The sequence below is a fragment of the Thermobia domestica genome, chromosome 11 (genome assembly GCF_964235325.1).
Source record: "Thermobia domestica chromosome 11, izTheDome1.hap1.1, whole genome shotgun sequence".
Taxonomy (NCBI): domain Eukaryota; kingdom Metazoa; phylum Arthropoda; class Insecta; order Zygentoma; family Lepismatidae; genus Thermobia; species Thermobia domestica.
In genome coordinates this window covers 216,150,606-216,178,115 of record NC_137464.1, presented here as the reverse complement: position 1 = coordinate 216,178,115, position 27,510 = coordinate 216,150,606, and the positions used below count along the sequence as shown (strand labels likewise).

At 35.2% G+C, this 27,510-nt stretch overlaps 1 protein-coding gene across 1 annotated transcript in view; it reads right to left on the bottom strand.

The window, feature by feature from the left end:
- The window catches only part of LOC145665457 (glycine receptor subunit alpha-2-like), a 37,673-nt gene extending 10,730 nt beyond the window's left edge, over window positions 1–26,943 (bottom strand). The window contains exons 1-5 of the mRNA XM_081732765.1: window positions 26,842–26,943; window positions 26,068–26,300; window positions 16,612–16,694; window positions 15,464–15,610; window positions 1,060–1,258 (exon numbers count right to left, since the gene is read on the bottom strand). Coding sequence (XP_081588891.1) covers window positions 1,060–1,258; window positions 15,464–15,610; window positions 16,612–16,694; window positions 26,068–26,300; window positions 26,842–26,943 — 764 coding nt within the window. The remainder of the gene's footprint in view (window positions 1–1,059; window positions 1,259–15,463; window positions 15,611–16,611; window positions 16,695–26,067; window positions 26,301–26,841) is intronic.
- Between the last annotated feature and the right edge of the window lie 567 nt (window positions 26,944–27,510).

Here is a 27,510-nt window from a genome sequence, read left to right as displayed (position 1 = left end):
TAACAAACACCATGTGTGTGAGTTTTCTTGTACTTCTCCCGTTTCCTTCCATCATTTTCATTCAACTATTATCACCCTTATCACCACCGTGTCTCTTAATCCACCGTGTCGCTGGACGTTAAATATACACAAGAAACAACATATACAGGGTATTTTAAAACAACACTGACAACGTTTGGAAGGTGATTTCTGACACCAAGATAAAACAAAAAGTAAAGACCAACGTGGGTGCACAAATGCTTCCTTTCGGAGTTATAGGCTGCCGAAAACATGAAAAATGAACTTTAAAGGTCCATAGCTCCAAAAGTATGGGACCTACCGTAGTCGGGTCAAGACTTCACTTAGGAACTAATATGTGCGCTATCCAAAAATACATGTTTCAGAATCCTGAAGTACTTACGCAACATTTTTTATATAGGGAGTCTGGCTACAGGCATATAATTTGAAGTATTCACCAACTATCTGAATAACATTTGTAGCGAAAGTGCTGCAGGATTCTGAAACTTGGATATTTGGATAGGGTACACACTAGTTCCTAAGTGAAGTCTTGACCCGACTACAGTAAGTTCCATAGTATTGGAGCTATGAACATTTAAAGTTCATCTTTTCATGTTTTCGGCAGCCTATAACTCCGAAAGGAAGCATTTGCGCACCCAGGATGGTCTATACTTTTCGTCTTGGCTTGGTGTCAGGAATTACCTCCCAAACGTTGTCGGTGTTGTTTTTTAACACCCTGAATACTGACTAACCATATCAACTGTATGTATGCGTCAGCTATACTAAACGCTCGTGCTCCAAGCTACAATCAGTCACATAATAATTAACTGCCATCCGTAATAAGCATATAACTTATGCATAATATCATTACACTAATAATATCAATCTTCTGTTTAATTGCTAATATTCGAAATCAATGTTGTCAGTAGTAAGCAAAGACCCGTTCTCGATTTTTGTGCAAGATACAATATCATACAATACAATAAGATACAATACCATAGATTTGCGTTAAACACAAGTTTCCTTTCATAACAAGTAAAAAAATTGGTTACTATAACTTACCTCCCTCCTTCGAACAATGTGATGAGAGCTAGCAACGTGGTAATAAGGAGAACCATTCTTCCTGGTACCACATCTCGATGAACAATAAAGCTGACCCACGAAATGATAACTAACAGACAACTGGGGAGATAGGTGTCCAGTATATGGCTCTGAATTTCACGGTGGATAATCAACCACAGGCGAACGGTTGATACATTCCCTGAAAAACAGGAAAACTTAAACACAGGATAATACTGTCGAAGAGGAACTACCAATCCATCGTATAAATACCACAAGGACACCTTGCAACTGTTACACGCAATGTTGACACATATAGAGGAAAGTGTGGAAATGGGATGAACCTAGGAATTACACAAAAGTGTGAAACTATTTTGTGACGTATGAAGCTTAAACTTTCATAACATATTTTGTGGTACCTCCTGTACATACGAAAAGTAAGATCGTTTTTGTATTTATATTATGACAAAAATGATAATGAAAAGACTAAAGGGACTGCGTTGCGCAGAATTACTCCTTATATCCAGGTAAAACCGTGCACACCGCTGAGTAATGCAGCGCACCTGACACGAATTGAAAATACATCAGTACCTGTTTGAAGTTTTTTAAGTACGTGGTGTAATATAACACAAAACTATTGTTAGAAGTGGAAAATACTTGAAATTGAAATATGAAAATGAGAATGCACTCTGGGAATTCAGCATATCAAGAAAAACATTTCTACTTAAGCAGTCGAAATGTCAATAGATATGAAATAAGTTTGTAAGATTGAAGTATCATTTTCTTCAATGTAAGAGACATGAAGGGAAATATGTCTGCATATAATACTCATAAATTCGCCATAATTTCTTTGAGCTTATTTCATACAGACAAAATTGTTACAGATAATGCATAAATTTCTAGTTTTGTAAGCCAGAAGCATCCAGTTTATCATCATCACACAATAGTTCTTCATCTGTCCTCAGAATCTGAATCCTTTAAATTCAAGATCTTCGACTTATTTTGTCGTTTTCTTTTTCTTTTTATTAACATTACTGTTTTGTGATCAGCTGACACAATCGTGACATAAGTATAAGGAAGCTTTGCTCTCAATTTTTGGCTGCTCAGTGGTAGAGCGTTCACCTCCAGTGCTTGGGGTCCCTGGTTGGATCCTAGCTCGCGCCGTGTGAACTTTGTGGTGGACAAACACCGTTCTCGTGGGTTTTCTTGGGGTTCTCCCGTTTCCTCCCACTTTCTTCATTCCACCATTTCATTCGTTTCTCATCATCACCGTCTCCTTTAGCCTAACCGGCATAACCATGGGACGTAAAAAGTAAAAGACGTTTTAAACTAATAATTTTCAGTGATATAGCCGACTTGGCCGTATGTGCCGCGGCGTATAATTATTATATTCCTCGTTAAGAGGATTCAAGACAAAGTCACAATCGTGACATCCTTTCGTAGTGCTGACGAAATTCTTTTACTTTTCTAATCTTTTTTTGATTGTTGTTTTGTCTTTATTGGATTAGCTGTCATATTTCTAAATATTGTTTTCTATTTATAGTAGCTGAGAATTCATTCAACTGTTCGTGTTGGAGTTTCTTACATTAAAGAGCTCTAGCATGTGTTCTGAATTTATTTGCCATTAAAAACTTTTTTTTATGTACTCCCATGCGCAAAAAATATTGCGCGTATACTGTAACTCACGATTTTTCGCAATTATTCCATTTTCCTTATGTTTATGGGTAAAATTCAGTTATTAGTATGTGGAGATAATAGAAAACAATCCATCTAAGGAGATATTTCCAAAAAATATAATAAAATAATAAAAATATAAGCAAAAAACAAAATTATGTTCGGTTTTGTGTATACTGGCAATAATGTTTTCGAGGGATTTTTAGCAGTAGCACAGCACGATTGCAGAGGGAATAACTTTAGTTGAATCAAGGAACTGGAAAGTGGACTAATATATTGCATTTATTGGCTTAAATCTAGGGTGTAAATTGTCTACCACATATAAATTAGCTTCTGTAACCAAGATGTTATACGGAAGTATAGAAACAAAGAGAAAACTGTTGTCTTAAGTTTGGAAGTGACAGGCTCTATAGCCATGAGCATTTATTTGTTAAGAAAAAGACAGGCAACAAAAGGTAGTCTGTGTGGTCAAGTGGGTAGAGTGGCGGACTAGTAATTCTTATATTGTTTTGACACCAGATCGAATCCCATGCGATCCCATCCAATTTTTTCTTTAAAAAACATTGTAGAAAGTGTATAATTTTTATGTTAATAAGAACCGAAACAATATAATAATGAAATAACTTTTTTGTGTTTTCTGATGACGTATTTATATAGAATTGGTGTATGCTGTTGTATAGCTTCTTTTATCAACCTCTTTTCATGAAAAAAAAAATTGTCTCCAATAAAGTATGAAAAATATATATAGACAGAAACAGACATCTTAGTATCAAAAGTGATTAATCGTGATGAATTAAACAAGTTTCCCGTTGTTAAAAAAGAAAACTATAGAAAATTATTGAATTTGGTCTTTAGGTTTTTAGCATGCTATATATATTCTTTATAAGACTATACTTTATAAGGGAAGATGTGCGATCATACCCACAAATTTAGCTAGTGAGTGAAAGATGTTTTCGGCACAAATATTTTACAGGTTTAGGTGCATGAAACACCAATACGCCATGGTCTCGACCTTCGTTTATTCCACATTATTATCCGACATATCATAGCAGGTAAAAAGCAGCATCAATTGGCAAGAAGAACTGCAAGTTGTGGTCTGTTTTCGATGCTCCGGACTCGATCGCCTAGCACGCCCGTCTATACCATGACTCATACGTTTATCATTCAGTGCAGGCACGTATCCTGCTTTTCTTTTCGGAGGGGGCCCAACACGAATTCTCGTAAGCATGTAATTCTAATGTTTCAAAAATATCAATAATAATAATAATAATAATAATAATAATAATAATAATAATAATAATAATAATAATAATGCGACAGTTCTGTATTTCTCTTAAACGTTTCTTACTTTTCATTTATGAACCGGTCAAACTGCATTGTAACACAAACGAAATCAAAAAATATTTTCTAGAGACATGTAAGGAAAACTGTCTGCTACGTATATCACATAAAAAAATAGCAAATGGCTATGAGTGTAGCGTTCTAATACAGTAATGTTATAAACAAAACGGAAACGAAATTATAATCCCATTTAAAAGTGTGCTTTAATTTCACCTGGTTTCAATGGCATTACGGTATATTCTTACAAGTAACACTCCGATTTTGATAAAATTTGGCAGGTAGATACTACACAAAATAAACGAATACATGTTTCTTTTTTTCTGCGGAAAAACGATTTTAGGGGGCAAAAGCCCCCACCCAAAATTTTGAAAATTGACGCCCGAAAGGCAAATACAAGTGGATCAAAGTGAACGAAATTGTGCACAGATATGGCAGACGTAAAATGAAGGAATACGTGTTTTGTATTTTCCTGGAAAAAACGGTTAGGTGGGGCACAGACTCCTCCAAACCTTTGATCACGAAATATCAAAAGTGCTAGTAACAATATGTCAGATGTGTGTAAAGGACGAAGAATTCCAACGACACTTTGTGTATATACGATACGCAAAAACTAAACAAATACCTGTTTTTTTTATTTTCTGGCGAAAAAATGGCTTTTGGGGGCAAAAGCCCCCATCCAAAATTTTGAATGTTGATGCCCGAAAGGCAAGAAAAAGTGAATCTAAATGAAAGAAATTGTGCCCAAATATTGTAGACGTAAAATGAGGGAATACGGGTTTTGTATTTTCCTGGAAAAAAGAAAAGAAAAACGTTTCGGTGGGACACAGACCCCTCCAAAACTTTGATCGTGAAATATCAAAAGTGCTAATAACAGTATGTCAGAAGTGCCCAAATTTACATGAAGAATTGGAACGACACATTGTGTAGGGACAATACACAAAAAACAAACGAATACGGTATTTTTTCTGCGAAAAAAATAGTTTTAGAGGGAAGAATTCCCCACCCAAAATTTTGAAATTTAAGGCCAAAAAGGCAACAAGAAGTGCACTGAATTGGATGAAATCGTGCACACATATTCTAGACGTAAATTGAGGTAATTGTGTTTCGTATTTTCCTGAAAAAAAAAAACGGTTGAGTGGGGCACGGATCTTCTTAGTTGGTTATTACGAAATATCAAAAGTGCAAATAAGTATACGTCAGAAGTTCCTAAAAGTATGGAGAATTGCAACGAAACTTCGTATAGGGACAATTTGCAAAACAATAAATGAAATGTGTTTTAATTTGTACGGAAAAACAGTGATGGAGCCTAGAGCCACTCCGAAAAAAAAAATATTACCGTAAAAGTGCAGGAAGGAGTGGACCGAAGCAAATGAAATTGTGTGTAGATATTGTATAGACTGTATGTAAAATAAGGACTTTCGTGTTTTTAAGATGTCCTTATCAATTTTGGCACATCAACAGCAAACAGGAAATTAATCGGCACGTGTTTTTGTTTATGCGGAAAATCATTGTAAGGGTTAAAGTTGCCTCGTGAAATACTATAAAATACGCTATACTGTTTGTGATTGTTGTTGATCTGCCAAATTTGAATAAATCTGATGGAGACACTTGTGAAACAGGAGAGGCTTTATTTATCATATCCAATATCTATAGACAATTTCATTGGCTTCGGTCCACTCCTTCCGACACTCAACACCACGGTCCACACAACAGTATTTTTCTTTTCAGGAAAATACGAAACACGTATTCCCTCATCTTACCTCTACATTTGTGAACAATTTCATTCAGTTCGGTCGATTTCTTCTTCCCTTTCGGGCGTCAAATTTCAAAATTCTGGGTAGGACCTTTTGCCCCCTAAGACCGTTTTTTTTTTCACAGGAAATAAAAAAAGCCGTATTTGTTTATTTTTTTGCTTATTGTCCTAACACAAAGTTTTGTTCCAATTCTTCATGTAAATTTGGGCACTTCTGACATACTGTTATTAGCACTTTTGTTATTTCATGATCAAAGGTTTGGAGGAGTCTGTGCCCCACCTAACCGTTTTTTCCAGGAAAATACGAAACCCGTATTCCCTCATTATTCGTCTAAAATATCTATGAACAATTTCGTTCACTTCGGTTCACTTTTTCTTACCTTCCAGGTGTCAACTTTCAAAATTTTGGGTGGGGGCTTTTCCCCCTAGAACCGTTTTTCCGCAGAAAATAAACAAAAACCGTATTCGTTTATTTTTTGCGTATTGTTCATACACAAAGTGTCGTTGCAATTCTTCATGTCCTTTACACACATCTTACATGTTACTAGCACTTTTGATATTTCATGATCAAAGGTTTGGAGGTGTCTGTGCCCCACCTAACCGTTTTTTCCAGGAAAATACAAAATACGTATTCCCTAATTTTACGTCTGCAATATCTGTGCACAATTTCGTTCACTTTGGTCCACTTGTTTTTGCCTTTCGGGCGTCAACTTTCAAAATTTTGGGTGAGGGCTTTTGCCCCCTATAACCGTTTTCCCGCAAAAAATAAAAAAGCACTTATTTGTTTACTTTATGTGTAGTATCTACCTGCCAAATGTTATCAAAATCGGAGTGTTACACTGGGGAAGTGTTACTTGTTAGAATTATAACAACAACTCATTGCCCACAGTTTGAACACTGACTCAAAGTAATCTGATATAAAAGAACCTCAAAAGGAAAAAGTAGGTTTATTAAAAAGTGTTTGAGGTTTGGAAAGGGACAGCTTCCAGGACCTCACGCTGGATACGTCCCTGAGTCAATGCATTATATTTGTTTCTTGCAAAACATGATTATTAGATGAGTAATATGTAAAATTATATCATAGTTTGACTCTTAATAGGTCTTTCCTTAACACACCCATATTATCCGGCATTCTGCCTGTCTGTTTTATGTCGGATAAACGAAACTCTACTGTATTTCCAAAGATAGCATATACACAGGGGCTAGCGGTCTGCACGGGCCGGAATTTTTAGAACGGACCCTGCCCGTCCCCTTTAATTTATAATCTATAGGCATTAGCGGATTAAGGGCGGAGCCAATGGAGCCCAGGCTTCGGGACCCCAAGCTCAGAGGGCTCTTTAAAATCCCTCTGTTTAACAGTAAAATATAGTAATCAACTTATATTATAGGCTCCAGACCGATGCTAATTTTTTTCCGCTCGTTACGCTCGCGGTATCGCTAGATTTAAGTCTTTCCATCAGCAGCATTTAACTGTTAATAATGAATGCAATTATTTAATTGTTAATAATGGATTTAACTAAACTAATTATTGTAAACTTGGAGCACATTCAAATATTACAGCATAGTTCTCGGTAGTTCCATAAACCTATGAGGCTGTGGAAGGCAGCAAAGAAAATTTATGCACTGGAACTATTCTTAACATAGGGCCCCCTTAAAATAGTCGGCTCTAGGTCCCCAAAAGCCTTAATCCGCCCATGTCTATAAGCAATATTTCACGAAAAGCAAGTATTTTTTAACAAATGTGTTTGTCATCAAGTTTTCATAAAGTAGTCCCTTTCTCCTTTAGGCAATTTCAGAGGCCACGGTGTTTCAGTGGTAGAGCGTTCTCCTCTTGTGCATGGAGTCCTTGGTTCGATCTATGCTCGCGCCAAGTGAACCTTGTGCTGGACACTGTGTGCGTGAGTTTTCTCGGGGTTCTCCCGTTTTATCCCACTTTCTTCATTCGACCATTTCATTCATTTCTTATCATCACTGTCTCCTTTAGCCTAGCCGGCATAACGTGGGACGTAAAACTTAAAGGTTTCATTTCAAATCATTTCAATCAAAAAACAGTTGTAGGAAGTATGTAATTTCGAATAAAACAAACTACTATATACAATTCTGAGTATATTATTCTTTTATGAAATTCTCGCAAACCTTATTTCTAAATCGAAGGGTAAGAAGACTAAATTCACTCTCTTATTGTTATAGATCCATTTCAATTGAAGCAGTTGGAATAGTTGGAAAAAATTAAAAAGCCATACCCTATATTCCAGTGTGGCACAATTGGTATAACGCGGCACACTGGTGTGTCTAGCAAAGTGAACAGTGTGACGCAAACTGTTTCCTATTATTTGCAAGAATATTTGTCGAGTTTCTGTTATTTATTATTATTATTATTATTATTATTATTATTATTATTATTATTATTATTAATATTATTATTATTATTATTATTATCAACGATTCTTCTATGGACAGCTGTCTGTATACGGTTAAGCAACCACAAGTATCACATTGAGGGATAATGCAAAAGTCTATTTGCTTGTATATTCTATCGGGAATAACTGCATCCGTCTAGAAAGCTAGGACTAACAACAAAGGGATCCGATGTTCTGAACGCACACCGCCCCAAATCGTGAGTGCTACAAGTTCTCTTCTACGCCTTAGCACAATAAGGGCTGTTGCGTTAAGGGAGAGAGAGAAACAACTTAATTCCATTGCAGTTATATGCTTATTAAATGTTAACTTATGTTTATAAATTATGTAAATGATCGTATCGTTTTCTGTTTATTATTATTATTATTATTATTATTATTATTATTATTATTATTATTATTATTATTATTATTATTATTATTATTATTATTATTATTATACATTTCTTAATAGGTTGATTGCCACGTGTATGGAATTCCATACACACGGCTCTCCTGTGCAGCAGAACGTGATGATTTTCCATACGCAAACAATGTAGATATTCCAAGTTTGTTGTGTTCGTTTTATAGGTGTGTATGTAATTAGATACATATGGCGTAGAAATCAAAATTTAATATCCATGCCACGTATATGCAAAACCATACACAAAGAAATTTATGAACAAAGACATTGAGTTTCAGTTTATCGTCTCGTTCAGCAACGAAGCTATATGAGACTTCGGCCTACTGATTAACGTGGACTCTAAACCACGTGAGCTCTCGCCGGGAATCGAAGCCGTGTCTTCCAAAGGCGCATGCGCTAACCGCATATCCACTAAGGAGCTCATGAACAGAGACATTTATGGGCTAAAACAAAGGCGAAAACAAAGATGTGTGATGTGATTTTGAGTTTATCGTCTCTTTCAGCAGCGAGGCTATATGAGACGTGGACCTACTGATTAAAGTGGAATCTGAACCACCTGAGCTCCCGCCGGCCGAAAACAAAGAATGTTCATTTCAATGCAAACCTATGTAGGCCTACGGACTTCAATATTCGCCCTCAAACGAAAGTGAAGACTATCCATGATTCGCAGTATTAAACTCTCTCTCACCTCTGTATTCTCCTAACATGTCTCCCAGCGATTACAACATTTTTTGGCGTCTCAATCACTTCTTATGTTAGTAGGATAGCTTTACCTAGAGGCCACTGATTAACCTGGCATTGTATTTTTCACTTTTTTACCTTTGGAATTGACAATCATCGTTTGGACATTTCAGTCGCACCTACCTAATATTAACAATGTTTCTACGATAATTTCGTAACATTGTATTATTTCTTTGTTGATTAGCTTGGTTAGGCTTATTTAAACACTTTAAAGAAACGTGTAACATCTCTTGGACGAAAATATACTAGCTCTCACTGGAAATCAAATCCAGAACCAATGCACTTGAACCATTTGACCACAACAAGGCACATTTAAAAAGAGGTTTCGATTTTGTTCGGAAAATTGTGACTAGGTGTAACATTAAAAATACATTTAAGAAAGGGTACGGAGCAAACGCACTGTACTTTCTCGGTTGAATTTCTTACACTGACTCGTGTTAGGCTGCAACTATTATTGAAACATTTATTTGGGAAATTGCGAATAAAATAATATTTTGGAAAACTTTGCTAGAAGAAACTTCAGGCCCAAAAGTAAAGTATCCATTGGTCATATTTTGGTTAGAAATAACTTGATCCATATACTAGAATTATTAAGGATATAATTGTATGCGAACTATAAGCAAAAGCGTCTGAGTAATTTCTGAGAAAATCATGAAAAAAGTCACCCCAAGAATAAATTATCCTTTGTGGATCTTTTCAGGACAAACAAGCTATGCTATATTGTTAGTGTTTTCATAAAACATTTATTTATGAAATACGAACACAATCGCCTGAGTCGTTCTTGAGAAAATCGCAGGGTAAAACTTACTGTCAAAAGTATTATACCACTTCTAGATTTTCCGGATGAGGGAATTATACCATATAGCTAGGTTATTTATGTAACATGTATTTATAAAATATGAACAACAAACTCTCCTGAGTTGTTTTTAGGAAGGTCATCGTTAAAAGCTTACCCCCAAATGTAAACTCTTCTATCTGTAATTTTGACAGTATATCGAATAATTTTTAAGCAAATCGTCGGGAAAAATTTCACTGTCAAAGTAAACTCTCTCTTTTGGATTTTTCTTTCCGGAACAAGCGAGTTATGCATATTGTAAGAGTGTTACAGACAATATTTTTACTGAAATTAGAAGAAATTTGTCTCAGTTATTACTGAGAAAATTGTCAAAAAAAAAAAATTCAACCCTTGAGAAAACCACTTCTTCTGTATGTTAACGGAATAAACGATTTATGCTGTATCTTAGTTTATTAATGAAACATTTCTTTACGAAATATGAACAAAATTGCCTGAGGCATTAATGGGAAAACCATCGGGGGAAAGCTCACCCTAAGAGTAAACTACTCCTTCGAAGGAGTTGTCATATTGTTAGGTTATTAATAATACGTTTATTTATGAAATGTGGTTGAGAAAATTGTGGAAAAAGAACGCATACCATACAGTAAATTACACCATATATATTTTCTCAGAAAAAATATTCATATACGGTGGATATTTGTTAATAAAATATATATTTATAAAAAGTAAATAAAATCGTCACAGCTTTTTTTTTCTTGAGAAAATTGAATTATTTTAAATTTTAATCCTTCAGTAAATTACCCTTACTTTTAGGTGTCGAAGGATATAAAATTCGAAAGATAGTATGTTATTAAAACGTTATGTCTAGAATTCGGTCCAGATACGTTGAACAGTATGGCCTCTATTTGAGTGCATGTAAAAGCGTGACGAACCGAGAGACGAATAGATGGACAGACATCGAAAAATAATTTTTTCGATATATAGGAGCATTGTAGCTTGAATTCATTGAAATCTGGTATTCGGTTTTTATAACTATCACCACACTTTCTTCTTTCGTCGCTCGACTGTGAAAACGAATAGGCCTATACCGACACGTAAGGTGATAATTTGTAATCCCAAAAATTTAATTTGTTATGTTTAATGTGTTGTCACGCTAGAAAAAAAAAACTTATGCATGTTACATCATTTTATTATCAGTTTTACACGCTACTGTATAATTTGGTATGATTATAATTAATACCCATGGCATCTTTTGGAAGCATTCGTGTTCCTCACAAATAGAGCTGTTAATTTAGTTTTGTTTAAAGAAAGCATCCTTTATTTCCTTACACAGACTTATGATTGCATTTGTTGCACTTGTGGATATGAAACAAAAGGAGAGAGAGAGAGAGTCAATACTCTAAAAAGAAACACACACACTGAAACACTAGAACAGTAATTTAACATCAGCTTTTTTTTTTCTTCATGACAACGAGCTATCGCTGTGTGTAAGGCAGCAGGTCGCGCATGTTTTGTTTTTTTTACTGTTCCTGACTCACAGACACTCGCAGTGAGTTGAAGTTACTTCTGCTGACGGAGAGGGAATGATTAACCATATCATACCATAAACTGAAAACAATCCCTATTAGTAATAATACACTAATTCTAAATAAATATGTCATCAGAAAAAACAAAAAGTTATTTCATTATTATATTGTTTCGGTTCTTATTAACATAAAAATTATACACTTTCTACAATGTTTTTTAAAGAAAAAATTGGATGGGATCGCATGGGATTCGATCTGGTGTCAAAACAATATAAGAATTACTAGTCCGCCACTCTACCCACTTGACCACACAGACTACCTTTTGTTGCCTGTCTTTTTCTTAACAAATAAATGCTCATGGCTATAGAGCCTGTCACTTCCAAACTTAAGACAACAGTTTTCTCTTTGTTTCTATACTTCCGTATAACATCTTGGTTACAGAAGCTAATTTATATGTGGTAGACAATTTACACCCTAGATTTAAGCCAATAAATGCAATATATTAGTCCACTTTCCAGTTCCTTCATTCAACTAAAGTTATTCCCTCTGCAATCGTGCTGTGCTACTGCAAAAAATCCCTCGAAAACATTATTGCCAGTATACACAAAACCGAACATAATTTTGTTTTTTGCTTATATTTTTATTATTTTATTATATTTTTTGGAAATATCTCCTTAGATGGATTGCTTTCTATTATCTCCACATACTAATAACTGAATTTTACCCATAAACATAAGGAAAATTGAATAATTGCGAAAAATCGTGAGTTACAGTATACGTGCAATATTTTTTGCGCATGGGAGTACAATGGGACTCATATCTTTTTCTTCCTACATCGTCTTCAATTTCTCTTTATATTTCTAAAATGTATATATATTAAAGATCTAGTATTTGCGGTAAATGGCCAAACTTCGTAAGGAATACCAAGCGGAATTTTGTTGCGTGCAATTACTTCCACAACGACTGTGAGAACCCGGGAACCTTTGCACGTGAATCCTAGATGCTCCTCACTCTGCCACGCCGTAACTTGATATCTTTACGCGTCGTATCATATATGTGGCCAGTCGGAAACTTTAAGACGCTTTTTCTAGGCTATTTCTGGATATTGCGCTCTCGCAGTCTGTAATATTAGCACTAAATGTGCACTACAACCTCGCGAAAGGTAGCATCGAAGTTCATTTACCAAAGACTGCTTTCCCCTTGTAACTAATGTATAAAATATCCTGTGCTAAAAATAAATATCAGAAATGTATGCCTTTATATGAGAAATTAACATTATTATTAGCAGTGTGCGAATTAGATAATCTATATTGGGGGGGATAAAATTAGGCCAAAGGACATAGTCTGAAGGTTCAAATTTCAAAATGAGACAATAAATGTCTTACCCCTATATATATATATATATAATATGTGTGTGTGTGTGTGTGTGACCTGTAATAAATGAGAGATTTATTAATTTAATAAATCTACCGACAATAACTATGCACATATATATTGCCTGACATACACACACCCCACTAAACCTTTCTGAACGTGTTTTAATGTTGTACTCACTCTTGTCCCCGTAGCTCTCTAAGGTTTATTTAGTTAATAATTTGGCTCGAGCGATAGCCATGATCACAAACATATGTTAATTTTTCCACTGATATTGAAAGCTTCCACTTTGCATTAATACATACAGGTTGCGAAAAGAAACCTACTTCAGTCTTGTGAAAACCACTAAAATTATCAGTTAAACCGGACATTTTTTTTTTAAGAAAATCTAGATATTAGCCTATCAAATAAGAAATGGATTGTTGCTGGTCCCGATTTCTCACATCAAGGTCAAATCGAAGGCCAAATATTTAAAATCTCTCAATTCAAATTTCGAGCTTGTGCTTCTACTTCCCGCTAAAGCTGTGCTCATCACGACTTTTTTTTCTCCAAATATCGATTCCGTGATGGGCACGGAAAGTCAACACTTAAAAATTACTTTACTGTTAGGTTGAAGATGAGTTGATTCATTATGGGCTAAGTTATTCAAATAAAGTAAAACATTACACTGAAGTTTTTCAGACAACATTAATTGCGTAGACAGCAAATTGTACAGCGAAAAGATGGAAAAATGAAGGGTTAACTTAAAAAAAAAAACCGCTCCAGTTGAAATGCTTATACAGACACGGACAATGACACGGAGAACCAGTCGTATTAACAAATTCTGAAAGAAATCTTGAATTATTCGCTTATTCACCTAAAAATCACCTTCATTAACATGTCTGCTCACTAGGAGCGTATCCCCCAGCGTGTACGTTAACATATACTTACGAGAGAATACCTATATCTCAGATTTTGAGTATAGTTTCAAAAGTTCATTTCCGTAAACTGTAAAAGCAGTGATTACTATGCTAATTATCACAAATTAAATGCAACTTTTGAGTTGCATACACACAACCTACTAGGGAATGAAGACCATGTGCTAACAAAGAGTACACTGTAAAATGAAATAACATGTTATAACAAAAATTAAAATAAGATGATAATCGATACAAATATAGAGGATGAATAAGACATATCCGAACTTCGCCAAGTATGGTAGAAGAAGCTATTTGTTTACTTCTTCTTGGTCAACCGCTAAGAACATTTATAAATCTATATGTGACTTTGTTATACGCAATTAATACATCCAAATTCACAAACGATGACGAACTGAAGGGTATGAAGGTACAGTTGCAAGTAACAACCGTAGTCATAATAATATAGTTCTACTAAACAACGTTGAAAATAGTGGGTAATTACGTAGTAAGTGGAAATGACCAAAACTGAACAGTTTACATCGATCATTTCGAAATACAGATAGAAGATTAAATTTACAAGAAATAACAAAAATCAGTGAAATTTGGAGTTACACTAAGCATAGTTTGAGGGGGAAAGCGAGCATCCCCGGTGGGGATACTTCAGCTGACTTCTTTGGGGGGGAACAAAATGTGATTGAGGGGGAAAATCCCCCTCATCCCCCCCGGTAATTCGCACCCTGATTATTAGTATTTATATGCCTACTTCTGAATTACTTTAATGCCATAAGAATCATAAAAATGATATAAAAGCAAAATTCGTAAACTATAATAAAAACCTTGAAATGTATAACAACTTATTAGAAATTCCAACAAAAATTACTGTAATGGATATTCAAGAAAGGGTCCGTTGCATTATAAAATGAACAATTTGGCAATTTCTAAAATATTTTAATTTCCCAATTTCTCTACAAAAATGGTAAAATTGAGAAAATTTTTGTGCCGTTTAAAATGAATTCATCGACATTTATCGGTTCTCTTTTTTGCTGAAATGCGCATCCAAAGAGTAAATTAACTTTAAGCTTTTCTGAAAGAGTAGCGGCTGCGCTGTTTAAAATACATTCTTAAGCATACGCTCTCCGATCAAACTGATTTTCTTTTCACTTTGATTCAAATACACGCCGTAAAGGGAAGGAAAAATACACAGCTTTCAAATGTTTTCCGCAAACCTATTCTTCTCGTGTGAAGAGCTGGCATCTCAACTGGTTTTCCTTTAAAAATGTTTCAGTGGCTATTATGTAGCTCTTCCGGTTTGCACATTCATTATCGAATGTATGTAGTGTGCAATTCTATTGCATTCTACTTTTCGGCCGTAGGAGAAAAGTGGTAAAGTGTGTCTTAAAACTTAAGAAACTCCACTAGTATGATACTCCACGAAGTGTGGTATCGTAAAATATACTTTTCCAATCTTCAGAAACAAACTGACCTGATATATATTGAGATGTAAAACTTTGGGGACAAACAAAAAATTTGACTACGTATCCTGGTATTCTCTCTTCTGTCATTCCCTTTGGAAATGCAACAGGCGAAGATTCACTCCAGGCCAAACGAAGTTCCTCATAGGATAGGAGAGCTAGAATAAGAATAAACATAAAGCAATCAAATTCTGTATCATAGTACTGTGACATAAACAAAAACAAAAGCTGCTAATAACTTCCTCATATTGGTAATTGTATTGTATTGAGCGAAGGATTACTAACAATAAGTCTACACAGAAAATGTTATGAATAGAAGAGGTAAGTAAAAGAAAATCTACATAATTGCAATTATATTATTATTATTATTATTATTATTATTATTATTATTATTATTATTATTATTATTATTATTATTATTATTATTATTATTATTATTATTATCTCAATTTAAAGCGGTTTTAAGTAGTATATGTCGACTGATAGTAATTCAGTTATTATATTTGGAGGTTCTGGGTTCGAAACCCGTCCATCTTTGAGATTGATGTTTTCCCCACAGTGCTTTAACGAACAACAACTATAGCTGAAATAATTATTGATCTTATTATAACTTTCCAAGATTTCTGTCTTTTGATTTCGTCTGCCGGATCTTATTGTCTTTTTACTCCCATAAGTGCAGTATATTAATGACTCTATACTACTTGCAAGTGTCTGATGAGGAAGTCATTGTCTCTTTGATCCCATGAATATTTTAATGAATACACTATTTACAGATGTTTGACGAGGAAATCCTTGTCGTTTTACTTCCATAAATATTTTAATGACTCTATACTACTTAGAGGTGTCTAATGAGGAAGCCATTACGAGCCATGTAATGGGACGTATACGGAAATATACGGCGTATAACCCACCTAATATTTTTATAGCTCAGCATATACGCATTACGCGAAAACGAGCTTATATGGGGGTGTGAATACGCTATAGTTTTAGAAATGGTCTAGTGTATATCCATCAATACCTTTATCGTTAAATCACTAGAGACAATAGACATAGTATTTTGAATACTCAATACAGCACTCAGTCAGTGGGTTTGTATTTATCATTACCTTCGACGATATTAAATTATTAGTTTCAAGAAAGAAAAACAAATAGTACATACGTGCAATAAAATCCATTTTACATGTTTGAGTGTCCAGTGGGAAGTTTTGGAATTCAAATTCACATTTCAATCGTATTGTATTCCTGAAAATAGGAAAAATCCAAATTCAATTAAAATAATCCTTTATATAATACCAAAGCTCTAATTAACGTTAATAATGATTAAGTTACTATTAGATTTATCTAACAGTAATTTATTTAATCAAGATCGAGATTTACAGCTATTATTTAACCCGACTTGTTGTAGTATAAATCTAGAATTTTATAGTATGTTGTTCAGGCACGTAGCCAATGAATGGGTCCGGGCGGTCCGGACCCCCCCTTCGAAAATAGAAATAAAAAATATAATGAAACAAGAAGTAATGAGAAAAAGAAGAATCAGCGTTAAAAATATAGAACCACAGCAAGTGTTTGGTTACTCTTTCCTATGAAGAGCTCTGTGTGGAGGAAACGGAGAGGAAGTCAAGTTAAAAATTGATATTATTGTAATGGAGCATTCCAAATTCCATCTAGCTCCATGCCAATCCTATAGATTACAAATGACGATCGATAAACCCGTTCGATCAGATAGACTCTCAGGTAGAACTTAAGAAATGCCCACAATCACCAATAATATGAACTTGTCAACATAGAGTACAGTTACACTTGTTAAAGAAATTTTCAAATTCGCGGCGACACTAATCTATTTTATAGGATGTCTTTACTACTGAAAGAGATCTCGTTGCTATCTTTGAGAAGATAAGAAAAAAAACAAGAGAAAAGACAAGAAGAACCGAATTCGAACGATCTCGGAAGGCTATATCTTCTTCAATACTTTTTTATATATATTCTTTTACTCGAGATTTCATAGTTTGTTATTCAAATACTTACTAACATATCCTCATTTTATTGTATTAACAAACCAACATTGGTATGTTGCCAGTAGAATAGTTTAGAATGTTCGAGCCCCTTGTGTGATGACCACAATATTTCGTCACGGACCCCCCTCCTATTACGATTTCCTGGCTACTTGCCTGGTTCCTGGGTTCAATAACAAAGTATGTGTCGTGACATTAGTTCGTCCTCTTGCTTCTTAGCTAGGGATACTTTTTCAACTTAGGATACAAGTATTTAATTTGATCTTTAACAGATTAATTTCCATTTTTAACACTAATTTATAGGAGACAAGATCTATAGTTTAGCGTGGGTATCGAACCATATATGCCTATGTCGAATCCGGAATTACAAGCACAGATAAAATATTAAACCTTTCAACTTCTTGAAAGCCCTCAAGAGTTCCCTTGATGCTAAGTAGTTAGCGTACGTGCCTCTGGCGTGGGGGACCCAGGTTCGATTCCCGGCGGGAGCTCATGTGGTTCGGATTCCATGTTAAGCAGTAGGTCCACGTCTCAGATAACCTCGCTTCTAAAAGAGACGCTAAAATCAAATCAAATTAAAATTGAAAGCCATCGAAATCTATTAGCTACCAAACAAAAACTCGACAATTGCAAGAGCTGAATTTAGTTATACGGACAAAATCCCGCGACTGAAATATCGCCGCACAAAATCCCGTTGGCGGAAATCTTGCTACCCAAGATCTCGCGAAGCCAAATCCCGCTGGGCCAAACTTCACGAGCCGAAATCTCGTAAACCAAAAACCTCACAATAACAAAATATTATAATAATTCCTTGGGTAATAATAATAATAATAATAATAATAATAATAATAATAATAATAATAAGAAGAAGAAGAAGAAGAAGAAGAAGAAGAAGAAGAAGAAGAAATAAACAGGACAGAAATGCTTACCCTACTGTAAATACTAATAGCAAAAAAAAAAAAAAAAATATGACGGATTGAAGATGAATGAATATATCGTAAAATAAACCAAAATTAGACGAAATCTTATCTATTAAATCTAGCAGCATCATTTTAGGTTTTAATTGGAGGAGGGTTTGGCGATATAGGCTAAGTAGAAATTTCCCATTTCATGAAAACTTTGTGTTTATGATATTAATCATAACAAGTGTCGTCGAAGCGGTCGGACGTGATTTTCTTTAGCTCCGTGGTGCATTCAAGCGTGGAATGGGTATCTCAATAACCCTCTGGAGATCCAGAATAGGTTTGTTCGCCAGTGCGGCAATAAAAAGGACAAAAATAAAAGTGCTACATGCAGCCACAAATTCAAACGTGCTGTATGCCTACGGTTTGGTAATCGCGACATTGCTAATCATTTCTGGAGTAGAACAAAATCCGGGACCAACTAATTCTCAAAAGAATGATGTAACAGAAATCAAAGAAATGATTAACTCTCTACGGGGCTCTAATGAACTCTTAGTGTCTGAAGTGCGACAATTACGGGAAACCATGACGACGTTAGTGAATCGTGTATGTGTACTGGAAAATGAACTCGTACTAGTGAAAAGTGAACTAAATAATCTTCAACATCACAATTCATTACTACAGAGTAAACTGGATGATCTGGAAAATCGTAGTCGAAGACAGAATTTAGTGTTCTATGGTGTTGAAGAGGAAGAAAGTGAAAATTGGAGCAACACTGAAAATAAAGTGCGTAATTTATTACGGGATCGTTTCCAGCTGGACTTATCAGACGAGGACATTCAGAGATGTCACCGTGCAGGCAGAAAACTTCCAGGCAGGTGTCGTCCAATAGTGTGCAAGTTCTTAAGTGATAAAAAAAAGGAATCAATTCTACAAAATAAGAAAAAGTTGCGTGGATCAAATATCTATGTAGAACAAGATTATTCGTATGCAGTGCGAGATGAGAGGAAAAGTCTTCGATATTTTATGACACAAGCTCGCAATCAAGGAAAACTTTCCTATATAAGTTATCGCTATTTATACATTGACGGGAGAAAATACACACTTTCAGAAATGTTAGAAAAAGAAGGAAGGCAACGTGTTGAAAGTGAAATACCAGATTTGACCGCACCCCCTACTGTTCTGCAAGAAACACCCAATCGTACTGATAATTCCCCCGAGGCACCTGTCATTCAACATGGAAAACAACAGAATTCCAGAACCCAACCCTCCTCCTGCTCTGCGTCAGTGAAGCGTAAACCGACCAGAAACCAGTGAGAATTGTGTTCTCAGGAACTGCAACATGTAAGTACAACAAAACAATTGATCACCTGTAGCAACCAAAATAGCGTTCCTCCACCAAAAGAAATTCCAGGAAATACTGAGTGTAATTCGAGATCCGGATTCTGTAAACATAACATGCATGAACCCTCCTCTCAGAAAGTTAAGTCTCTGAACCAAATATGTATGTTTTCGGTGTTTTATGAAAATACTTTTGGTTTGCGTTCCAAAGCTCAAGAATTTTATACAAATGTACTCTCAAATAATTATGATGTTATTATAATCACTGAAAGTTTCTTAACCGAAAATCATTTCGATACAGAGTTCTTTGATAATAGATACAAAGTCTTCCGCCAGGATAGAAATCTCGAACTGTTTAATCAATGTAAGGGAGGGGGAGTAATAGTAGCAACACACTATAATCATAATATATATCTTGTTAATTCGTATGACTTGTATTTTGAATGTGTTCTTGTCAAACTTGTAATTCACGGTTTTAAATTATTCATATGTGCAGTGTACATTCCTCCTGAATCAAGTTTAGTAATATATGAACAATTCTATCAATTTATTGAGACTAATTGCCCAATAGGTAGCAACATTCTCTGCATAGGGGATTTCAATATTCCTGAAATAACAGGTTGTGCTTTTGATTTCTTATCATCAACAACAAATTGTAAAAAATTATATAACTTTATGTCCTTATATGATTTAGCGTCATTTAATAATATTCGTAACAGTAACGGCCGAACTTTAGATTTGGTATTATCAAATATTGATAAGGTTCTCGTTGAAAGAGACTGTCCTCTTGTTACTAAGGAAGACAGACACCATCCCGCAATAAGTGTCTCTGTCCCATTAAACGTTACAAAGAAAGAAAACAGAGAAGCTAAAATATCTGGTTTCAACTTTAAGAAGGCTGATTTCAAAAAATTATACGTGGAACTGCACAAAATAAACTGGGGCTGTCTTTCGCAAACGAATGATATCAATAATGTGCTATCCAACTTTTACAACATGATTAATAATGTATTTAGTATGTGTATTCCCCGTAAGAAACATGTCAATGGAAATTATCCGAGCTGGTTCACTTATAGTATAATTAGAAAAATAAAATCCAAATCATATCATCATAAAAAATGGAAAAGTGGAACAACTGCAAGCCTATATCATCGTGAAAAATTTCATGAGTTACGTAAACAGATAAAGACCGACATATCAATTGCGTATAAAACATTCATTCTAGAATCTGAACTTTCTATTCATAATGATCCGGGCCAACTTTGGAGTTTTGTCAAAAGCAAAACCAAGCATATGTCATCAGCCTCCTTTACTTACAATGGGAAAGAACTAAATAAGGACAGTGAGATTGCTCAGGCCTTCGCGCATTACTTTCAATCTGTTTATAACAATGTCTCAGCAAAATATGACGTAGACAGTTTTATATCTAACAAGACGGAATGCATTAGCCTGTTGGACAACTTTCAACTTGGAGAAATACAACTGCGAGAAATTGAAGTGGCTATAAAGGCACTCAAACCAAAAGCGTCATGTGGACCGGATGGTATTCCTCCGTATGTTGTCAAAGGCTGTATTGATATATTCAAGCATCCGCTCCATACTATATTCAATATGTCCATAAGAACAGGCACTTTTCCGGACTTATGGAAAGAAAGTTTAGTGTGTCCAGTGCCAAAGTCTGGAAATAAAAGCGAAATACAAAACTTCAGACCTATAGCTATATTATCTCCTTTTGCCAAAATTCTTGAGAGTATTTTATATACACGAATTCTGAATCACGTAAAGCCAATTATATCTATACATCAACATGGTTTCTTACACAATAGGTCTACTGCAACAAACCTAGCAGTTGTAACAAATTTTATAGCAACGGAGTTAGACAAAGGCGGCCAGGTAGACGTTATTTATACCGATTTCAGTAAAGCATTCGATGTCGTGGATCATGATGTTCTAATGGCGAAATTAACAAACCTAAACTTTTCAAAGTCGGCAATAGAATATATTGTATCGTATTTATGTAACCGGAAACAATCCATTCTATACAAGGGGCATGTCACCGAAAAGTTTGTTACTCTGTCTGGGGTTCCTCAAGGATCTCATCTGGGTCCTCTGCTATTTCTCCTACTTATTAATGAAATTCCACTTTTTATTGAAAACTCTGAGATTCTCCTATTCGCTGATGATCTCAAATTATATTCTAGAATTAATTCAACTGAAGACTGCATACAACTACAACAAGACCTACAGCGAGTTCAAACATGGTGCGATGACAACAAATTAGTAATAAATGTATCCAAGTGTAAATCTCTGTCTTTTACGAGAAAAAGAAACCCCATCACTTTTGACTATACACTGAAAAACACTAAATTGTCTAATCCAAGTACTGTCAAAGATTTAGGCGTTATTTTTGATCCTGAACTAAATTTCAATCAACACATAGATATGATAACAAACAGCGCATATAGAAACTTAGGTTTAATTTACAGAATAGGGCAAGATTTCTCCAGTGAGACAACGTTTACAACACTTTATTTTACATATGTTAGATCAAAATTAGAATATTGTTCTACAATATGGACCCCCAATAATAAAAAATACTCTCAAGAAATAGAAAACATCCAAACTAAATTCTTGAAAATGCTTACATACAAAAAAACTAATTATTATCCCAAATATTATTCCTACAATGATCTAGTAAACAACTTTAATTTTCAAACTCTAGAGAAAAGAAGATGGATGTTGGACTTGTTATTCTTATACAAGTTATTAAACAATAAGATTGACTGTATGGAGTTGGTCTCGAAAATATCATTACGGATTCCCACTTGCAAAACAAGAGTAGAAAATACAGGGACATTTTATTGTGCAAAAGCCAGGAGCAATATATTATATAAATCCCCTATGTGGAGGCTGTGTAAATTATACAATGATATTGTAAATAAGCTTGATAAAGTGGATGTATTTAGTCTTTCAGAAAACAGATTCAGATCATATGTGAAACAAGAAATTTTCTGTAGTAATAATTAAGAAACTTATATATGTAATGTTTGCTGTATGTACACAACACTGTAATTGGGTATTAAGCCTGTTGTGTTGTATATTAAATAAATAAAATAAATAAATAAATTAATATACAGTTAAAATTGCTATGTTGGATAGCTACTAAATTTGATTGCATATCATTAAAAACGCAAAATAAAGCTAAATTAAACTGTTTGTTTGTAAGTTGGACAAATGTATGAGTTGTACAGATTTCTGTGGACTTTAGAGTTGGATAACTTATAAATTGACAAATTCCAATCTATAAGTACTTCTAACGAATGGAAATTCAGCGGTTTGGAAAGGACAGGTGAATATGACCACTGTTGCGGAAGAGACGGGATTTCAGGCTGTCTTGTTTCGAAAATATGTTTTGAAAGTGCTTCCACGTATCGTAAAGTACGAGTACATCTATTTCTATTGGAGTTCTATCTCATTTCGTATATCGTCTCGTATTGTGACCAACACTATGACTAGTTTTATTTACTTTATTTACAAAAAAAAAAAAAAAAAAAAACCTTTATTACAGGGATTCATTTTGAACCTACCTTCATTCAACCCACATCGCTGAGATCAACTAAATGAAATAAAATCCTAAACCGCAAAAAATTGTGTTTTCGAATACCACTTTTTCAAGTTGTATAAGCTACGGCAGGAAAAAGGTAAAATCAAAAGAATTGTAAATAAATAGGGCAATAGAATAACAACGAAAACTTTGAGCAATATAAGTGACCTAATGGTTCCTCCTTAGAGAGCAATGTGCAAGCGCTGTGGAAACTAAAGTCAATACACAAAAGCATTAGCCAGGTGGAGAAATGAAGAATTCTTCTCCATTGCAATATAATAGATAATTCGGTGTATCTCAACTTGTGGACGGTTGATTTATCAAAGTCAAATAAAATCGTATCTCGAGCCAAATGCTATGTTGAAAAATTCTTCCGAAACGATCTTCGTTGACATACAACGTTGACTTCATTTGTGAGGAATTTGGTTTGCCATTGTCCCACCTGGGAAACAAAACAATGTCTGTCCTGATGTCCATTTGTCCGGGAAACAAAAATCTCAAGAACTTCTTGATGGACCTCCAATAATTTTGGGCACAATTTGAAGGCTCAAAAGTTAGGAATCGAGTTCGAGGTGACCCACACACTGGAAGGGTAGAAATCAACCATTTCCGGTTTTAACGTTGATCACTGTAAAGTAAAAACGGTGGAGAGAAGCTGCTTTCTGCTATCGAGTGACTTTCTCAAGAATACATTTAATCTCTAACCTTCTACTACAAAATTTTGGATTAAATATTGATGTACGTAGAACAAAATCGATCAGAGATAGAGAGAAAATGCTTTTTAAAATCGTTTCAGCCTTCTAAGAACAGGTGCCATATTTTCTCTTGACCATGTATTCAAACTGGAATTGGGGCCGTGGTGGCTCAGTGGTAGAGCGTTCACCTCTGGTACTTGGGGTCCCGGGTTCGATCCCAGCCCCGCCAAGTGAACTTTGTGGTGCACAAAAACCGTGTGCGTGGGTTTCCTCGGGCTTCTCCCGTTTCCTCCCACTTTCTTCATTCCACCATTTCATTCATTTCTCTTCATCGCCGTCTTCTTTAGCCTAGCCGGCACAACCGTGGGACGTAAAACTTAAAGATTTCATTTCATTTCATTTCAAACTGGAAGTGTCAGAAATCAACCACTTCCGGTTTTCGTGTTGATCATTATCGAGTAAAAACTATAGTAGATAGCATTGGTACAGAAGTGGTTTTCTGTAGTCCATTAAGCGTCGGAAGAATATATCGCAACTCCATTCTTAATATATATACTAAAACTGGAAGTGCTAGAAACCCACTACCATTTCCTGTTTCAACGACAAATAAGAAAATATCAAGCCATGCAAAACCAAACTCCTTTATGTGGTGTACATGCGACAGTACTACTTGTCATACAAGGGCCACTATTTATATTTTGATCCTTACAATGAAAAAACAGTAATTTGTTATTGAACATTGATTTATTGTTTTTAGAAATATTCTCCTTCATGATAAATACACTTTTGCATTTGTTGAACATTTGTCAAAGCATTTTTTCCAATCTTCTTCAGGCACCTCCATAATATAGTTTTTGAACGCATCAACGGCTTCTTCCGCGACGAAAATCGTTGTTCATTTCAATTTATTCTTGACATTTGAGAACAAGAAGAAGTCACTGGTTGCCAAATCAGGACTGTACGGCGGATGATCCAACAATTCGATTTTTTGACTATCCAAGTAGTCGGTTGTTAGACGATATGTGTGAGAGCTCGCATTGTCTTGATGAAGAATGATCCTACGGCGCTTGTTTGTTTTCCGTATTTGACCGAAGACCTTTGGTAAACAAATTGTTTTGTACCATTCAGAGTTGACCGTTCTACCTTCCTCTAAAGACACAGTTGCCACATGACCAGTTTTCCCGAAAAACCAGGCGACCATTTGTTTCGATGTGCTTCGAGCGCGAACAACTTTTGTTGGATTTTGTTCATCTTGAAACACCCATACAGTCGACTGCTGTTTACGTTCCGGCTCATATGCATATATCCATGCTTCGTCACCTGTTACAATCTTATATACGTCTTTTGAAGCACCGCCACTGTATTTATTGAGCATTTGTGTGCACTAATCGACGCGAGCTTCTTTTTGAGTTTTTGTCAAATTATGTGGGATCCGACGAGAACAAACCTTTCACACAGCTAAATGAATATTTTATATATGCTAATGGAACTAATGCCTAGGTAGCCCTAATCTCACAGTATGTCACATGATGATCTTGCAGTATTAGGTTTTGCACAGCACCAATATTTTCTTGAGTAACAACTGATTTTGGACGGCCTTCGCGAATTTCGTCAGTGAGCGAATGGCGGCCACGAATAAAATCGTTATACCAGCGTTTCACAGTGGCAAAGGATAATGCTTCATCGCCAAATGGAGAAGTAAGATGATCGATGCACTCTTGTTTTGACAATCCACGTCGAAAATCGTAATAAATCATCGCACGAAAATTTTCACGAGTTAATTCAATGTTTCTGTTGTCACGCAATCTTCAAGTCAACGTAAACAACACAAATAAAGCTATTGACAAATATTTGAAGTACGTTATGGTCAACAATGTCAAACGTTTCTATGCAAACAAAAAAATGACGCCTAACTACAATCAGTGTTGCCAAGGCTCAAAATATAGTGAGCCTCGTATATGCTTATAGAGATAACTTATCGGATATTCTGTGCACTATCCTGAAACATCGAGTTACAAGTTATAAAATATACATCCAGAAAGCTTAGAAAATAGTTACCCAATAGCTAATGTAACTGTTTTGTCCCAAGAAACCATTAAATATTGGAGATTAAGTCCAGTATGTCCTGCATTTAATTCTCGCAATCCTTTCACATAAATATCAGGCGTCCAAAATTTCCCTACATCCACAGGGTGAAGAGGGTACTTGCGTGTTTTATCCTTCGGTTCTTTTGTAAAAATAATTCTTGGCTCCGTCCATTGTGCGGTGGTTACAACTGCAAGTTCAACTTCCTATAACAAAAATAAATAAATAAGTTAGTACATGTGCGTCAACAGCAAAAAAATTACATATTACATAAATATTGAACAATTCTTTCTTTTAGTGCAGAGCTAAAATGGCATACAAGAATTTTGGACCTTCCTAATCACCATTTATTATTAAAAAAATTCTCCTATATGCATTAATAAGTAACTACAGTTCAAATATTAAGTTCTTCTTAGATATTTGATAGTTTGTTGGCGAGTTCGTAAGAACCCAGAGACCAAACTCCTAGGCTGGCAGGATACAAAAAACTTTGGGCCAAAGAGTGTGTATAGGTACACTCAAGTCCAAAATTATTATCGCATTTCTATAAATATGTTGTTGTAGGAATATAATTTGATAAAAAAAATCGCCCGGTATTTCTTATAATGTTAGCCCTTTGTATCCTACTGGTGACGCCATGAAACCACATACATCACTGCCCCGTGACTTCTTGTCTCTGCGACTAAAGTGTAACTATTGCGCAGGTCTGATAACTACTATCATCTCTTGTCCAGAAATGGAATTAACCCGTAGATACGCTAGCAGAGGACAAAGCAAAGCAAATATAACTGAGTTGTGCCTTGAATTGGTCGCAGTTTTGGCGTGCTGCGACAATTGGTAGCGGATCATTGTTGACACGGCTGTTCTTTTCAAAGTGATTGCCGATTATTGACTTAGTATTTTGAACTTGTTTATCACAGAATATAGTGAAAGATAGCTTGCAAAATAAAAATAATATTCGAGAGTGCAATGAATGAATATGTGTGTGGTTTGAAAGTGAAACCACTAGGACATAACAGCTGGTGGTCCTAGTAGCAGCAGGTAGCTTTACATATATGAGGAACTTAGTTTGCCGGAATTACGATGTTTTCGAAACAGAAGTTTGGTTCACAGGAACTAACCCCGGACCTGCTATATAATATTTTAGAGGATATACCGAGTGATAGTGACTCCTGTGTTTCTGGGAACGACAGCGAAAGTGAAAGAGGTGACGAAAATGAGTGTATGCAGCAAGCTGTATCCCAGCCCATGATTGCGGGTGATGACAATGTGACTGAAGAAAACAATGATGAAGAATATGAAGTAATGGAAGACATAACAGTGAGAAAGGATGATTGTGACTCAATTATCTGGGAACAATATCCAATATTCAAAGGAAATGTGTTTTTTTCTAGTGAGGTAGGGCCTAATATACCA